General features: G+C 39.7%; 6 protein-coding genes across 6 annotated transcripts; 3 read left to right on the forward strand and 3 right to left on the reverse strand.

The window, feature by feature from the left end:
• Positions 1-252: 252 nt before the first annotated feature.
• LOC128718377 (perlucin-like protein) lies at positions 253-783 on the reverse strand. The gene is made up of 2 exons (XM_053812005.1): positions 723-783; positions 253-629 (listed from the first exon to the last, which is right to left on the reverse strand). Exons 1-2 carry the CDS (start codon positions 781-783, stop codon positions 253-255), a joined length of 438 nt encoding a protein of 145 aa, XP_053667980.1.
• A 192-nt stretch (positions 784-975) lies between these two features.
• Positions 976-1419, forward strand: LOC128718378 (pulmonary surfactant-associated protein D-like). The gene has a single exon (XM_053812006.1). The coding sequence runs from the start codon at positions 976-978 to the stop codon at positions 1417-1419; it is 444 nt and encodes a 147-aa protein (XP_053667981.1).
• Positions 1420-5032: 3613 nt separating this feature from the next.
• Positions 5033-5563, reverse strand: LOC128718379 (perlucin-like protein). Its single transcript, XM_053812007.1, has 2 exons — positions 5503-5563; positions 5033-5409 (listed from the first exon to the last, which is right to left on the reverse strand). The coding sequence occupies exons 1-2, from the start codon at positions 5561-5563 to the stop codon at positions 5033-5035; spliced, it is 438 nt and encodes a 145-aa protein (XP_053667982.1).
• A 192-nt stretch (positions 5564-5755) lies between these two features.
• On the forward strand, positions 5756-6199 carry LOC128718380 (pulmonary surfactant-associated protein D-like). The gene has a single exon (XM_053812008.1). It carries the CDS (start codon positions 5756-5758, stop codon positions 6197-6199), a length of 444 nt encoding a protein of 147 aa, XP_053667983.1.
• A 3696-nt stretch (positions 6200-9895) lies between these two features.
• Positions 9896-10426, reverse strand: LOC128718381 (perlucin-like protein). Its single transcript, XM_053812009.1, has 2 exons — positions 10366-10426; positions 9896-10272 (listed from the first exon to the last, which is right to left on the reverse strand). Exons 1-2 carry the CDS (start codon positions 10424-10426, stop codon positions 9896-9898), a joined length of 438 nt encoding a protein of 145 aa, XP_053667984.1.
• Positions 10427-10618: 192 nt separating this feature from the next.
• Positions 10619-11062, forward strand: LOC128718382 (pulmonary surfactant-associated protein D-like). The gene has a single exon (XM_053812010.1). The coding sequence runs from the start codon at positions 10619-10621 to the stop codon at positions 11060-11062; it is 444 nt and encodes a 147-aa protein (XP_053667985.1).
• Positions 11063-17684: the final 6622 nt, after the last annotated feature.

Genomic DNA, 17684 nt, shown 5'->3' on the forward strand with positions numbered 1-17684 from the left:
ATATGTAGGCATATGCTATATTTGCTAAGAGAGGGTAAGTTGATGAGATCGCATTAAGACTCAGCCTCTTCTGTACGTTTCATGAGCCCCCAAAATCGTAGTCCTTAAGACCAACGAAACAAAATCGGTTCAGACTGCACGGATTAACTTCGGGAAGGTTTCGGATCTGTTAGCAGAGCATTTGTTTTTGGCATAGAGAAACATATTTTACAACTGTTATAGGTTGCAACATGCAATCAAACTACATGCTTATTATTGACGCACGAAAGCACACACGAACCCACCAGCTACAGAATCACAAGCAACATCATTCCACTGTCTCGAAGATGCGACTCCCATCACAAGACAATTTTCCACACCATTGTTATTGTTGGGCTCGCCTTTGTAAAAGTTAGTGTACGTTGTTTTTTTGTTGAGCCCGATCCATACGAAATTACCTTCGGACCCAAGATCAGTGCCTCCAATGGCCCAATATTTGCTAAAATCTCCTGCCGCCATAATGGCAGCTTCAGCCCGCGTGTTTTCTTCTGCAGACTCGATGGAAGCCAAATGTCCGCCGAAGAGACGACATTGCTGCCAAGCTTGGAAGAAGTTAACAGCGCGTTTGTATGCCACATAGTCCTTGTATCCTGTGGAGGAGAACGTGTAAGGTACACAGGAAACGTGAATCAGTATTAGTTATTGTGTGGAAAGCGTCACACTTTCGCTTTCGTTACGCTAACCATGCGCTTCCGTCGCAAACAACGCCAAACACAGTAGTAAGCACAAACTCTTGAACGCCATTGTTGTCTCTCTAGCTTAGGTAGTGCTTTGCAAAACGATCTGCTACAGAACGACACCGACAGGCAGACTTTTATACTCTACTTCAAATGTTTACTCAGCTGTCCGGGCAATGGGCTTTCAAGCTATAAAAACGAGAGGTGACTTCTTGGTGCATTGTACTTTACGCATAGAGTTTAATCGTAGCTTCACATGATGAAGACAGGTTTGATCGCTCCAATCGTCGTCGCCCTTGTGGCCGTGGGTCTACCCGCAACACATGCGCTTCGGTACACCGTCCACAACACCGCAGTACCCTTTTTCGAAGCCTGGCAGCAGTGCTTAGCGAAGGGAGGAAGCTTAGCCTCAATCGAGTTGGCAGTGCAGAATCTTGCCGTGACCGATCAAATCCAGAAGTCTGGTGCATCTGGCGCCTGGTGGATCTCAGGCTCAGACATGGGCTTGGAAGGATCATGGATTTGGATGTCGAGGAACACACCAGTCGGCTATCGCAGCGGATATATTAACTTCGCCGATGGAGAACCAAACAATAAGGCTGCCGGCGGGGAAAACTGCCTGACGATGCACAAGGATGGAGGGTGGAACGATGAATCGTGCGATAATCGCAACTTTTATGTATGTGAATACTATTCCATTTAGCCGAGTTGGTTGAGCTCTTGGGCTAATAGTTGCGCGATTGCAATTGCGATACAAAGGAACAGATAATAAAAACAAAACAATTATTACAAATCATACTTAAAGATGGTATCATTATGTTATACAACATGAGAAACTTAGTTTTGACATTTGACACGCGGGACACGTAGGTATGGTCTTATTTGACAAAGAGATACGCTATTCTAGCGCACGTATCTCGAAATTCTGCGTACGTTGAATCCAGGAGTATAACAGTTGCATAGTTGACTTCCTTCTATGCACTTCCAATTTATTCTTCAAAGCAGGCGACTTTTTGAAAACATACAATAAATTAAAAACATACTTCTTGTATGGAAAAATAAGGAATTTTCGACCAATTTTTCGCCTTTTTCTTATATTTGGTGCTATAAACTAACGCAGCTGTCCAATTTCCATCTATCAAAAACCGCCTATCTCCGTATCCACGTATATGAGGAACCGCGTGTCTCGGGGATTGCCTGTGGTTGACTGTTGCGAAAATTTGTATTATCAATTTGACGTCGTAGTGAGCTCTTGTAAAACACATGAACAAAAACTTCTAGCTTAGTATGATATCGTTAATATCCATTTACCTATTCTTTTCTTAGTGTAATCGCAATCTTCTTAACTTGTGTGTTGATCGATGACTAATGTCGTGTTGTGTGGGGCTGGCTTCTGACGAACGGATGAGAGAAATGATATAGAATGCACCCATTTCCGTAGGAGAGAAGCTTAAACAATCTGCGATAATGTCGTCTAGCTCCACTGATCGGTTGATATGCAGACGAATGGATGAGTGTTAAGGAATGTTGATATGATCACACGTGCAACGTAATTTGTTGTAATGATCTCCATCGCTCAAGATCCGTGTCCATCACTAGCTTTATTGCCAGGAAAGGCTAAGTCGTTTGCTCCTCAGCTATTATCCTATTAAATTCTCCACCTCCATATCAAAAGGCTTCCTTATTCCGAATTTTTCTATCCCTCGTCTAATCCACGACCATCTCTCCTTAGTATCGTTGCGTTCGTGTCTCGCTTCCCGATGTATTTTCCCTTGTTCTACAAGCTTAGGTTATGGTTCGTCTCATTGTTCTGTGAAACTTCAGTTGGCGTTACATTTTCGTATAAAGCCTTTTGATCTTAATTCAAAATTAATACGTGCTAAAGCTATAACAATACTGCGCCATTCCACACCACCAATCCCAATGCTTATTGTTTTAAAGGGTTTCTTAAGCATTCTGCGAATGTGCTCAGTCTAGTGTATAATTTCAAATTACAACGCAAAAGTATCTCAAAATATTCTCCCCATTCTTCCAATAAACTCCTACAGTTTGGTGTTTTGTGGAAAAGTTTGCCCCAAAAGTCCCAGATCTGGTCCCAGAGAAGAGATCTACTAAATCATGGAAAAGTCCCAGATCTAGAATAGTCTCTTCCCAACCAAAGCAGCTGTCGATTTGTGCAGAAAAATGCATTTGATTACTTAGCAGCAGTACGTTCTTCTTTTCCTAGAATTGCAATGCATAAAACGACTCGTGCAGATGATTAAATAATCAATATAGGGCAGAAACTGTAGTAGAATCGCTTACACGAAACGACCGGAGGAGGTTGACCTGTTTCAATGTACACCGTTGTCATTTACCTGGTGCATACAGCCCGTTGTGCCATTTAAACAGATGGACCGCTTCCAATTGCATCTTTGTTCGTCTTTGTCAGAGATTTGGAAGTTCTCCTCTAAAGATGATTTCTCAAAACCGAAATTGGTCGACAAAAGACAAGTCTAACACCACGTTATAATCATTTTCGATCGCTAGAATAAGATTTTCATTTCTTTGCCAAACAATAAGCCTATGCTTCCCGTGTTCATGCTGCAACTCTGTTGCCGATTGATGTTCTATCCAAAAATAAGTCGATAAACAGTATCGCATACGATGTGAGACCTGGCTTAAGGACATCCTAGTTATGGTTGCCTGTATGATCGTAACTCTGCTGACATCTATCAGTGCGATCGTAACCTTGCTAATAGTTCCTACACGTGATAAACGTGATCGTGTCCTGATTACTTGCCCAGCTTGCCTCTCAGTTTGCACTTGATAAAACCTATCAGTTTAATTTTAACTTTACTTGCTTATTTACCAGGCGCTTCGCAGTCTTTGTCTGCTGCAGAAGTCCTTTAAACCGCTCACGGTCAAGCGCCCGTCGTCTGCTAATCCATTACTCGGCCTTTCTGGCGGATCCTTTAACGCCATCAATCCTTCTTTATTTGGTGGACGACTTAAAAGAACTTTGCGGAAGAGGTCGTCCAGTATCATTTTAATGACGCCCTTGGTATATACCCTCGATATCTACATGAGAGCAATAAACATAGCGAGACACAATTTACTCTACTTACCAATGGGAATGCTCTCTTGTCCACTTTGTTCTTTAGTTAACTTCGGCGCTTGTTGCATTCTGTTGTTTGATTTCAGTTTTATGCCATACTATGCTCATGGCTTATCATTCTACTTAGCATGTGGCTACTACCACTATTAGGCGAATCGAAAATATTCTTCGTATCGTGCCAGTCCTTTGGCCCTTGCCACATAGTCCAACGTACTCCGTGTTTATCGTACGCTCTACTTCTCCTATCCTAACTTACGTAGGAGGATCCTTTTCTCCGCAAACTTTGTTCACAACAAAGCGCTTAAAGCTTTTTTATTATCGGTTACTTCATAAACAATTTTGAAGAGCTGGATTTTGTTTTAATAGATTTTGGAAATCGTACTCCAGAAAAAAACTCGCGAGTACAAACGCATTTGATAACATATATTTTCTAATAGATATACCGAAATACAAGGATAGCATAACAGAACTTCCATTTGAAATCAAATTTTTAATTCATTTGTATATTTATCACTGCTATTTTACTTCAACTTCAAACCTCGAATTCGATTGTCTCCTGGAATGATAGATGTTATTATTATTTCACTACCATGATCTGTTCCATTCCACTGACATTATAGTTACTGTGCCAACCCAGACAGTGACCATCCATATATCACCCATCATTTCTATCATCGAAGGACTTTCCACTACAAATAAAAATGCTTCGTTTTATTTTAAAAATGCTTCATTTTATTTTAATACCATTGAATTATTATCAAAATTATGACGGCTCTTTGTTGTATTATCGATTTTTGTAATTAAAATGATTATTTTTTGGTACGAAATCGATTCCGCAGCATGATTTAGCTCCCTCTACTACCACTAACACTGCTAAGCCGACAATTAACTCAAAGCGTCCGTTGATGAACATCAATAGGTTCTATGGTATACTGACTTCTACAATGCTGGGGCGACGTAGGCGCACATATGTAGGCATATGCTATATTTGCTAAGAGAGGGTAAGTTGATGAGATCGCATTAAGACTCAGCCTCTTCTGTACGTTTCATGAGCCCCCAAAATCGTAGTCCTTAAGACCAACGAAACAAAATCGGTTCAGACTGCACGGATTAACTTCGGGAAGGTTTCGGATCTGTTAGCAGAGCATTTGTTTTTGGCATAGAGAAACATATTTTACAACTGTTATAGGTTGCAACATGCAATCAAACTACATGCTTATTATTGACGCACGAAAGCACACACGAACCCACCAGCTACAGAATCACAAGCAACATCATTCCACTGTCTCGAAGATGCGACTCCCATCACAAGACAATTTTCCACACCATTGTTATTGTTGGGCTCGCCTTTGTAAAAGTTAGTGTACGTTGTTTTTTTGTTGAGCCCGATCCATACGAAATTACCTTCGGACCCAAGATCAGTGCCTCCAATGGCCCAATATTTGCTAAAATCTCCTGCCGCCATAATGGCAGCTTCAGCCCGCGTGTTTTCTTCTGCAGACTCGATGGAAGCCAAATGTCCGCCGAAGAGACGACATTGCTGCCAAGCTTGGAAGAAGTTAACAGCGCGTTTGTATGCCACATAGTCCTTGTATCCTGTGGAGGAGAACGTGTAAGGTACACAGGAAACGTGAATCAGTATAAATTATTGTGTGGAAAGCGTCACACTTTCGCTTTCGTTACGCTAACCATGCGCTTCCGTCGCAAACAACGCCAAACACAGTAGTAAGCACAAACTCTTGAACGCCATTGTTGTCTCTCTAGCTTAGGTAGTGCTTTGCAAAACGATCTGCTACAGAACGACACCGACAGGCAGACTTTTATACTCTACTTCAAATGTTTACTCAGCTGTCCGGGCAATGGGCTTTCAAGCTATAAAAACGAGAGGTGACTTCTTGGTGCATTGTACTTTACGCATAGAGTTTAATCGTAGCTTCACATGATGAAGACAGGTTTGATCGCTCCAATCGTCGTCGCCCTTGTGGCCGTGGGTCTACCCGCAACACATGCGCTTCGGTACACCGTCCACAACACCGCAGTACCCTTTTTCGAAGCCTGGCAGCAGTGCTTAGCGAAGGGAGGAAGCTTAGCCTCAATCGAGTTGGCAGTGCAGAATCTTGCCGTGACCGATCAAATCCAGAAGTCTGGTGCGTCTGGCGCCTGGTGGATCTCAGGCTCAGACATGGGCTTGGAAGGATCATGGATTTGGATGTCGAGGAACACACCAGTCGGCTATCGCAGCAGATATATTAACTTCGCCGATGGAGAACCAAACAATAAGGCTGCCGGCGGGGAAAACTGCCTGACGATGCACAAGGATGGAGGGTGGAACGATGAATCGTGCGATAATCGCAACTTTTATGTATGTGAATACTATTCCATTTAGCCGAGTTGGTTGAGCTCTTGGGCTATTAGTTGCGCGATTGCAATTGCGATACAATGGAACAGATAATAAAAACAAAACAATTATTACAAATCATACTTAAAGATGGTATCATTATGTTATACAACATGAGAAACTTAGTTTTGACATTTGACACGCGGGACACCTAGGTATGGTCTTATTAGACAAAGAGATACGCTATTCTAGCGCACGTATCTCGAAATTCTGCGTACGTTGAATCCAGGAGTATAACAGTTGCATAGTTGACTTCCTTCTATGCACTTCCAATTTATTCTTCAAAGCAGGCGACTTTTTGAAAACATACAATAAATTAAAAACATACTTCTTGTATGGAAAAATAAGGAATTTTCGACCAATTTTTCGCCTTTTTCTTATATTTGGTGCTATAAACTAACGCTATATATGAGGAACCGCGTGTCTCGGGGATTGCCTGTGGTTGACTGTTGCGAAAATTTGTATTATCAATTTGACGTCGTAGTGAGCTCTTGTAAAACACATGAACAAAAACTTGTAGCTTAGTATGATATCGTTAATATCCATTTACCTGTTCTTTTCTTAGTGTAATCGCAATTTTCTTAACTTGTGTCCTGTTATATCTTATGTCATCTCGTTTATTTATTCCTTTACCTCTGACCCCTACTCAAAGTGAGGAGGGATGTTGGCTTTCGGAGAGTCGAGCTGCGAGAATGCGTCTTCTTCCATAGGGGACCTGCGTTGATCGATGACTAATGTCGTGTTGTGTGGGGCTGGCTTCTGTCGAACGGATGAGAGAAATGATATAGAATGCACCCATTTCCGTAGGAGAGAAGCTCCAACAATCTGCAATAATGTCGTCTAGCTCCACTGATCGGTTGATATGCAGACGAACGGATGAGTGTTAAGGAATGTTGATATGATCACACGTGCAACGTAATTTGTTGTAATGATCTCCATCGCTCAAGATCCGTGTCCATCACTAGCTTTATTGCCAGGAAAGGCTAAGTCGTTTGCTCCTAAGCTATTATCCTATTAAATTCTCCACCTCCATATCAAAAGGCTTCCTTATTCCGAATTTTTCTATCCCTCGTCTAATCTACGACCATCTCTCCTTAGTATCGTTGCGTTCGTGTCTCGCTTCCCGATGTATTTTCCCTTGTTCTACAAGCTTAGGTTATGGTTCGTCTCATTGTTCTGTGAAACTTCAGTTGGCGTTACATTTTCGTATAAAGCCTTTTGATCTTAATTCAAAATTAATACGTGCTAAAGCTATAACATTGCTGCGCCATTCCACACCACCAATCCCAATGCTTATTGTTTTAAAGGGTTTCTTAAGCATTCTGCGAATGTGCTCAGTCTAGTGTATAATTTCAAATTACAACGCAAAAGTATCTCAAAATATTCTCCCCATGCTTACAATACACTCCCACAGTTTGGTGTTCTGTGGAAATGTTTGCCCCAAAAGTCCCAGATCTGGTCTCAGAGAAAAGATCTACTAAATCATGGAAAAGTCCCAGATCTAGAATAGTCTTTTCCCAACCAAAGCAGCTGTCGATTTGTGCAGAAAATATGCATTTGATTACTTAGCAGCAGTACGTTCTTCTTTTCCTAGAATTACAATGCATAAAACGATTCGTGCAGATGATTAAATAATCAATATAGGGCAGAAACTGTAGTAGAATCGCTTACACGAAACGACCGGAGGAGGTTGACCTGTTTCAATGTACACCGTTGTCATTTACCTAGGTGCATACAGCCCGTTGTGCCATTTAAACAGATGGACCGCTTCCAATTGCATCTTTGTTCGTCTTTGTCAGAGATTTGGAAGTTCTCCTCTAAAGATGATTTCTCAAAACCGAAATTGGTCGACAAAAGACAAGTCTAACACCACGTTATAATCATTTTCGATCGCTAGAATAAGATTTTCATTTCTTTGCCAAACAATAAGCCTATACTTCCCGTGTTCATGCTGCAACTCTGTTGCCGATTGATGTTCTATCCAAAAATAAGTCGATAAACAGTATCGCATACGATGTGAGACCTGGCTTAAGGACATCCTAGTTATGGTTGCCTGTATGATCGTAACTCTGCTGACATCTATCAGTGCGATCGTAACCTTGCTAATAGTTCCTACACGTGATAAACGTGATCGTGTCCTGATTACTTGCCCAGCTTGCCTCTCAGTTTGCACTTGATAAAACCTATCAGTTTAATTTTAACTTTACTTGCTTATTTACCAGGCGCTTCGCAGTCTTTGTCTGCTGCAGAAGTCCTTTAAACCGCTCACGGTCAAGCGCCCGTCGTCTGCTAATCCATTACTCGGCCTTTCTGGCGGATCCTTTAACGCCATCAATCCTTCTTTATTTGGTGGACGACTTAAAAGAACTTTGCGGAAGAGGTCGTCCAGTATCATTTTAATGACGCCCTTGGTATATACCCTCGATATCTACATGAGAGCAATAAACATAGCGAGACACAATTTACTCTACTTACCAATGGGAATGCTCTCTTGTCCACTTTGTTCTTTAGTTAACTTCGGCGCTTGTTGCATTCTGTTGTTTGATTTCAGTTTTATGCCATACTATGCTCATGGCTTATCATTCTACTTAGCATGTGGCTACTACCACTTTTAGGCGAATCGAAAATATTCTTCGTATCGTGCCAGTCCTTTGGCCCTTGCCACATAGTCCAACGTACTCCGTGTTTATCGTACGCTCTACTTCTCCTATCCTAACTTACGTAGGAGGATCCTTTTCTCCGCAAACTTTGTTCACAACAAAGCGCTTAAAGCTTTTTTATTATCGGTTACTTCATAAACAATTTTGAAGAGCTGGATTTTGTTTTAATAGATTTTGGAAATCGTACTCCAGAAAAAAACTCGCGAGTACAAACGCATTTGATATCATATATTTTCTAATAGATATACCGAAATACAAGGATAGCATAACAGAACTTCCATTTGAAATCAAATTTTTAATTCATTTGTATATTTATCACTGCTATTTTACTTCAACTTCAAACCTCGAATTCGATTGTCTCCTGGAATGATAGATGTTATTATTATTTCACTACCATGATCTGTTCCATTCCACTGACATTATAGTTACTGTGCCAACCCAGACAGTGACCATCCATATATCACCCATCATTTCTATCATCGAAGGACTTTCCACTACAAATAAAAATGCTTCGTTTTATTTTAAAAATGCTTCATTTTATTTTAATACCATTGAATTATTATCAAAATTATGACGGCTCTTTGTTGTATTATCGATTTTTGTAATTAAAATGATTATTTTTTGGTACGAAATCGATTCCGCAGCATGATTTAGCTCCCTCTACTACCACTAACACTGCTAAGCCGACAATTAACTCAAAGCGTCCGTTGATGAACATCAATAGGTTCTATGGTATACTGACTTCTACAATGCTGGGGCGACGTAGGCGCACATATGTAGGCATATGCTATATTTGCTAAGAGAGGGTAAGTTGATGAGATCGCATTAAGACTCAGCCTCTTCTGTACGTTTCATGAGCCCCCAAAATCGTAGTCCTTAAGTCCAACGAAACAAAATCGGTTCAGACTGCACGGATTAACTTCGGGAAGGTTTCGGATCTGTTAGCAGAGCATTTGTTTTTGGCATAGAGAAACATATTTTACAACTGTTATAGGTTGCAACATGCAATCAAACTACATGCTTATTATTGACGCACGAAAGCACACACGAACCCACCAGCTACAGAATCACAAGCAACATCATTCCACTGTCTCGAAGATGCGACTCCCATCACAAGACAATTTTCCACACCATTGTTATTGTTGGGCTCGCCTTTGTAAAAGTTAGTGTACGTTGTTTTTTTGTTGAGCCCGATCCATACGAAATTACCTTCGGACCCAAGATCAGTGCCTCCAATGGCCCAATATTTGCTAAAATCTCCTGCCGCCATAATGGCAGCTTCAGCCCGCGTGTTTTCTTCTGCAGACTCGATGGAAGCCAAATGTCCGCCGAAGAGACGACATTGCTGCCAAGCTTGGAAGAAGTTAACAGCGCGTTTGTATGCCACATAGTCCTTGTATCCTGTGGAGGAGAACGTGTAAGGTACACAGGAAACGTGAATCAGTATAAATTATTGTGTGGAAAGCGTCACACTTTCGCTTTCGTTACGCTAACCATGCGCTTCCGTCGCAAACAACGCCAAACACAGTAGTAAGCACAAACTCTTGAACGCCATTGTTGTCTCTCTAGCTTAGGTAGTGCTTTGCAAAACGATCTGCTACAGAACGACACCGACAGGCAGACTTTTATACTCTACTTCAAATGTTTACTCAGCTGTCCGGGCAATGGGCTTTCAAGCTATAAAAACGAGAGGTGACTTCTTGGTGCATTGTACTTTACGCATAGAGTTTAATCGTAGCTTCACATGATGAAGACAGGTTTGATCGCTCCAATCGTCGTCGCCCTTGTGGCCGTGGGTCTACCCGCAACACATGCGCTTCGGTACACCGTCCACAACACCGCAGTACCCTTTTTCGAAGCCTGGCAGCAGTGCTTAGCGAAGGGAGGAAGCTTAGCCTCAATCGAGTTGGCAGTGCAGAATCTTGCCGTGACCGATCAAATCCAGAAGTCTGGTGCATCTGGCGCCTGGTGGATCTCAGGCTCAGACATGGGCTTGGAAGGATCATGGATTTGGATGTCGAGGAACACACCAGTCGGCTATCGCAGCGGATATATTAACTTCGCCGATGGAGAACCAAACAATAAGGCTGCCGGCGGGGAAAACTGCCTGACGATGCACAAGGATGGAGGGTGGAACGATGAATCGTGCGATAATCGCAACTTTTATGTATGTGAATACTATTCCATTTAGCCGAGTTGGTTGAGCTCTTGGGCTATTAGTTGCGCGATAGCAATTGCGATACAATGGAACAGATAATAAAAACAAAACAATTATTACAAATCATACTTAAAGATGGTATCATTATGTTATACAACATGAGAAACTTAGTTTTGACATTTGACACGCGGGACACCTAGGTATGGTCTTATTAGACAAAGAGATACGCTATTCTAGCGCACGTATCTCGAAATTCTGCGTACGTTGAATCCAGGAGTATAACAGTTGCATAGTTGACTTCCTTCTATGCACTTCCAATTTATTCTTCAAAGCAGGCGACTTTTTGAAAACATACAATAAATTAAAAACATACTTCTTGTATGGAAAAATAAGGAATTTTCGACCAATTTTTCGCCTTTTTCTTATATTTGGTGCTATAAACTAACGCTATATATGAGGAACCGCGTGTCTCGGGGATTGCCTGTGGTTGACTGTTGTGAAAATTTCTATTATCAATTTGACGTCGTAGTGAGCTCTTGTAAAACACATGAACAAAAACTTGTAGCTTAGTATGATATCGTTAATATCCATTTACCTGTTCTTTTCTTAGTGTAATCGCAATCTTCTTAACTTGTGTCCTGTTATATCTTATGTCATCTCGTTTATTTATTCCTTTACCTCTGACCCCTACTCAAAGTGAGGAGGGATGTTGGCTTTCGGAGAGTCGAGCTGCGATAATGCGTCTTCTTCCATAGGGGACCTGCGTTGATCGATGACTAATGTCGTGTTGTGTGGGGCTGGCTTCTGTCGAACGGATGAGAGAAATGATATAGAATGCACCCATTTCCGTAGGAGAGAAGCTCCAACAATCTGCGATAATGTCGTCTAGCTCCACTGATCGGTTGATATGCAGACGAACGGATGAGTGTTAAGGAATGTTGATATGATCACACGTGCAACGTAATTTGTTGTAATGATCTTCATGGCTCAAGATCCGTGTCCATCACTAGCTTTATTGCCAGGAAAGGCTAAGTCGTTTGCTCCTCAGCTATTATCCTATTAAATTCTCCACCTCCATATCAAAAGGCTTCCTTATTCCGAATTTTTCTATCCCTCGTCTAATCCACGACCATCTCTCCTTAGTATCGTTGCGTTCGTGTCTCGCTTCCCGATGTATTTTCCCTTGTTCTACAAGCTTAGGTTATGGTTCGTCTCATTGTTCTGTGAAACTTCAGTTGGCGTTACATTTTCGTATAAAGCCTTTTGATCTTAATTCAAAATTAATACGTGCTAAAGCTATAACAATACTGCGCCATTCCACACCACCAATCCCAATGCTTATTGTTTTAAAGGGTTTCTTAAGCATTCTGCGAATGTGCTCAGTCTAGTGTATAATTTCAAATTACAACGCAAAAGTATCTCAAAATATTCTCCCCATTCTTCCAATAAACTCCTACAGTTTGGTGTTTTGTGGAAAGTTTGCCCCAAAAGTCCCAGATCTGGTCCCAGAGAAGAGATCTACTAAACCATGGAAAAGTCCCAGATCTAGAATAGTCTCTTCCCAACCAAAGCAGCTGTCGATTTGTGCAGAAAATATGCATTTGATTACTTAGCAGCAGTACGTTCTTCTTTTCCTAGAATTGCAATGCATAAAACGATTCGTGCAGATGATTAAATAATCAATATAGGGCAGAAACTGTAGTAGAATCGCTTACACGAAACGACCGGAGAAGGTTGACCTGTTTCAATGTACACCGTTGTCATTTACCTAGGTGCATACAGCCCGTTATGCCATTTAAACAGATGGACCGCTTCCAATTGCATCTTTGTTCGTCTTTGTCAGAGATTTGGAAGTTCTCCTCTAAAGATGATATCGCACCGAACCGACTAACTGAAATTGACTAGGCACAATAAATGTAAGTTTTTCAAAGCTGTTTTGATATAATCTCATTAACAAATTTTCACACAAATAATAAATTAACAGGAAGTTGACCGCACAGTACGAATACAATTTAAGAGCGCGTAACGCGACAAGTTTGCTTCGTGTAATAATATATACATAAGAACAATAAACATAGCAATTACATTTCATATCCTTATTCCTTACGATTCTCCCCAGTATATGCAAATATTATATTATATTATATATATATTATATATATATGATATTATTCTTATAACTTCTGCATCCACAAATTTAGAATCCAAGTAAATCGAACTGTGCCATAAAACTCCCGGAATATTCCTTCATTTTTTTCGGCTGAAGCAATTGCTCTGGGTCTAGCTGTTGAGGAAGAAACAGATGAAAATACTCAATATGTAGTTTTCTCCGACAGTGCTAGTGTTCTAACTGCTTTGGAACATAGTGGTACACAAGACCCCCACATTGATAACATTGCACCCCCACATAATATAAGTCTATAGACTTATCTTCCAAACTCCATTACGTATCTTTTTGTTGCGTTCCAAGCCAAGTTGGAATACCGGGTAATTAGATAACCGACAAAGAAGATCGGAGATATTATCCTTCATCCGATATAAAAAAGAGATGCAACCAAGAGGTGCAAACTCCAAATCTCTAATTCATGGCAAAAATATTGGCAAAAATAATCTGACCGATTTCTAAGATAAGTGAAAATGTCAATCCTTCCTTGGGAAAACCATCCTTGTCACAAGAACCAACAAATCCTTCTTAGATTACGAATAGGTCACACAAGATTAGCTCACAGCTACCGGTTGGGAAAAGGTCTTCCTCCAACATGTCAAATCCGTGGTGTTTAAGTCACAGTGATACATATTCTTACCGACTGCTTAGCATTCAATGCCAAAAAACGCAATACTCATTAGATAATAATATAGACTCAATACTTTCTCTGGATCCTAATTCTCAAAACAAACTACAAAAATTTCTATGCAAAACCAAGCTATATATGCAAAGCTTCACAATTTTCTAACATTGTTATAATAAATTTCAGAGAAGAAAGAAAAGTATCTTATGCATGATTTGACTAATCTCACGGTAGTCTACTTTGCACAAGTTAATAGACCTAAGGTACCTTAAAACTTAATAAGTAGACATTTGCGTAGCAGTCATCTGCTCCCCAAATGTCTATTCTATCCCTCCATCCATGTTTTTAAAACTGTTGGTGCGGTTCCATTGCATGCAGCTTTGTCGCGCAGATGGTCGAGGTCTTTGTGTGGGACACGGCGGGTGTCGGCACAGGTCATACGCTAGAGTAAGGCATGTGGCACAGAACGTCACAGTCCGCACGAGATTTCTGATTTTCGTGAGAGCTGAGTGCGGTGGGATTGCGCCGGCAGCATTACCCCACTTCGTATCCATTTTTACATCCTTCCCCGTTTCATTCCATTTTATTTCTCTGTAATGCTCTTTTATATTTTTTTATTTACTTTTTCACGTTTCTTATTTGTTTTTCTTTCCTATTTTTCACTTTATTATATTTTTTTCTCCAGAGATGAAAAAAAAACTCCAACGTTACAAAATCTCTCTAAATTATCATACAATACAAAATATACAATTTACGCTACAAACATAAGGGAATATAAAGTTCGCTTGTCTAAATTGCTCTGTGGTTTATTATTGTGTTTGTTACAAACATAATTGCTCTTTCCTATACATTTGTTTCAAATTCGATTTTTTGTCATGCTATATTCATAGTTTTATACTAACGAGCTTTTTGAACTTTATTCATTTTACTGTTAAGGTTATAAAAAATATCGGTGGCTAGATTTTGTTTTTATTTAATATGGAGTAATATGTAATTTTGTTTTGTCTTTCGGCTTTCATTTACCAGTATCTGGATTAACCATTCTGTGTACTAGAAAATTACAGTTTACTGGATGGAACACTCATCTACCAGATCCTCGACATTTTGTTTCTTAACATTTTATTTCAGGCAGGTTTGTTGAGTGCCACCATGGTTTATTCAATTGATTTTACAACTTAATTCAAGACAAACTTACAACAGAACTGATAACTTCGCAATAGGGAAATCCCGTGAGCAAAAAAGAGAAGGATGAGGTTAACAGATAAAGGAATGAAAGAATAACAACATGCAACAAGGACATAGGATATCACACAGAACAAGAGACAACATAGTTTCGCATCTTTAAGAATTTTATACAAACGTAAAATGCTTCAATCGTACACCTGGAATTGGTATTGATGTTTCAAGAAAAAGAAATCAGTTTTTGCGCCTGTAGAGTATGCAAATGTCTGTAACATTTGAACCAGGCATGTCAAACTTACTACTAACGAGGTTATAACGTTTCGTGAGATTTTTTTTTATTATAACCGGCACAGGAAAACTGAAAACATCGATTATGTACAAATGGAACGTAGATGTTGTTGTAATTGAACTGCGAACCTGAGAAAGTCACCCAAACGGGCAAAAGATATTTGTCTCCACCCCCCATAGGGTTTGAAGCTACCCTCTACACAATTTTAACTTGACACTATGGGCAGAACGTGGTCACGATTACGAATTAAAAAGAAAAATGTTTTTATATTTTTCCGTAGCAATGCTAGTTTAAAACTGCGATGTTAGGCAAATTTTGTAAAAGATGAAATTAAATTTAATGAATGTTATATATTATTAATTAAGGGCTTCATTACTTACAGTTTTTAATTCCGCGATGTATGCAATTTTATTCATAATTTATTTAAAATGTACATTTCATACATTCTGGGTTATACACATTTTAAATTCATAAAAAATTATCTGAATACATCTGGTAACTTGTTTGAAAAGTATGTTTATGTTTATATTTACAGATATTTACGGGTTTCTCTGGAACGCATTATACACTTATCTCGGATATCGATTGTATACAATAATCATCGTAATATCACTCATATAGTAAAAGTTCATCGCTCAAATTTTAACATTTTCAAAATTTATTTCCTTAATTTATACCATATTATAATTTACATTAACATCACTGTTTTTAACTATCAAAGCAACGAAAATATAAATTTAGAAAAAAAATAAATTTAATTAGTAACATTCCATGACCGAATCGTCTACATAGTGCAACAAATATATCCAGGGTAGCTTCAAAACCCTACGGGGACCACTACAAAAATCGTTTTGCCCGATCATCGCTTTGCACCGATGTTACATCCAGTTCTATTTATGTTTCCTTTCTTTTTGCAACATTTTATAAATTAGAGAATAACGTGCGTGTTTTTATTAATTTATTACTCTGTACAATTTATTTTCTCTAAAACTTGTTCGTATATGATAATTTACAGTGTGCGGAAACAAGTATTGCACACATTTATTTCACAAACATAAATATCAATTGATGTGACATTCGTAAATCTTGATTGAACCCCGTTTTAATAAATCAATTAAACATTTATTTTACCTTTTGAATTAAATCTTGGTTTCGAACTACAGTCAAAACCGAAGACTGCAATGGTCGATAGAACAGGTACGCACCCACACCCAGTGCCATTCGGAACTGGAACTACATCAGTGGTTGCCATGAGTTGTTTACGACTTGAAGGCTTCCCATGCTTTCGTGATGAATTTCATCGGCAACTGATAAGCGTTGGTTCCGTAGTAAGCAAATACCGACAGACCAGCCGCACTGGCTGATTGCAAGCAGGGTCAATATTTACTATACACCAAATGGGAAAAGCAGGTTTGAATGCAACCGCCAGTTGCTAACACTCCTGCCATGGAAGATTAGCTGCCCGCCCGGTACACCAGCGACAGTAAGGCTAATCTTTGTGCATCTGGTATCGCTCGCCCGAACGACCCTAAGTATCCCGGGTTCGAATCTCGGAGGTCCGCAGATGCTGTCATCGGTTGGCAACGGAGAGATGGCAAACAATCACACACTCTTACTATGATTCGGGGTGAGTCAACATAATATGCTACACTTTGTACTATGACAGATTAATTTTGGAACAGAAATGACCTTCAAATTCAAAACAGACCAATGAGATCTTATTGAACTAAGTGTTTATTTTTTAAGCTATTAATGTTATCTTTGCGCAGTGGCGATATCGTAACCAATCGAGGTGTGATTATTGCTAGTACAAAACTTTAAAAAAGTTGTTGATGTTGGATGTTTGCTGTTGACTGTTGGTTTCGATTGTGTAGTTAAAAAATGGTTAATTTTGGATAAGATTTATTTAAAGCATTGTTTATCTCATCATTGTTTATCATTGTTACATCAAACAAATCAAAATTAAACATTTTTTTCTACGTAATGAACGACTCCAACGGCAGGAATAATAGAAACACAAAACTAGCATAACCAAGGCGCCACCAGCATGAACCAGTCTCAGCAGAACAACCCTAATCAGTCAGCGTTAAAGCCAAAAAAACAAGCGCAAATCAAACCGTCCTTCAAAACTAACGCCAAAAATCTCTTGCTATTCTATTTCCAGTTTGAATAATCAACTTAACGAAGGCCAAGAGAAAGAAAACATACCCCCACGGAACGGAATTCCTTCGAAACGGTAAACATGCGTGCAACAAACAAATAAATTCAATTTTCCACAAACACTAGAATTTGTGTTGATAACACTGCTGATTGTGACTGCGCAAATATGTGCAAATAAAATCACTCGTGCTGATGATGGCTTTGAATTGCGCAATTGCGTTTTATGGGGCTTATC

The sequence above is a fragment of the Anopheles marshallii genome, chromosome 2 (genome assembly GCF_943734725.1).
Source record: "Anopheles marshallii chromosome 2, idAnoMarsDA_429_01, whole genome shotgun sequence".
NCBI lineage: Eukaryota > Metazoa > Arthropoda > Insecta > Diptera > Culicidae > Anopheles > Anopheles marshallii.

What these genes read in the sequence shown, in the direction of transcription:
- LOC128718377 (XM_053812005.1), bottom strand. Translation starts at nt 783, where the DNA reads ATGGCGTTCAAGAGTTTGTGCTTACTACTGTGTTTGGCGTTGTTTGCG. An exon ending in GTTTGCGACGGAAGCGCATG is followed by an intron (nt 630 to 722) that starts GTTAGCGTAACG and finishes TCTCCTCCACAG; the next exon opens with GATACAAGGACTATGTGGCA.
- LOC128718378 (XM_053812006.1), top strand. Translation starts at nt 976, where the DNA reads ATGAAGACAGGTTTGATCGCTCCAATCGTCGTCGCCCTTGTGGCCGTG.
- LOC128718379 (XM_053812007.1), bottom strand. Translation starts at nt 5,563, where the DNA reads ATGGCGTTCAAGAGTTTGTGCTTACTACTGTGTTTGGCGTTGTTTGCG. An exon ending in GTTTGCGACGGAAGCGCATG is followed by an intron (nt 5,410 to 5,502) that starts GTTAGCGTAACG and finishes TCTCCTCCACAG; the next exon opens with GATACAAGGACTATGTGGCA.
- LOC128718380 (XM_053812008.1), top strand. Translation starts at nt 5,756, where the DNA reads ATGAAGACAGGTTTGATCGCTCCAATCGTCGTCGCCCTTGTGGCCGTG.
- LOC128718381 (XM_053812009.1), bottom strand. Translation starts at nt 10,426, where the DNA reads ATGGCGTTCAAGAGTTTGTGCTTACTACTGTGTTTGGCGTTGTTTGCG. An exon ending in GTTTGCGACGGAAGCGCATG is followed by an intron (nt 10,273 to 10,365) that starts GTTAGCGTAACG and finishes TCTCCTCCACAG; the next exon opens with GATACAAGGACTATGTGGCA.
- LOC128718382 (XM_053812010.1), top strand. Translation starts at nt 10,619, where the DNA reads ATGAAGACAGGTTTGATCGCTCCAATCGTCGTCGCCCTTGTGGCCGTG.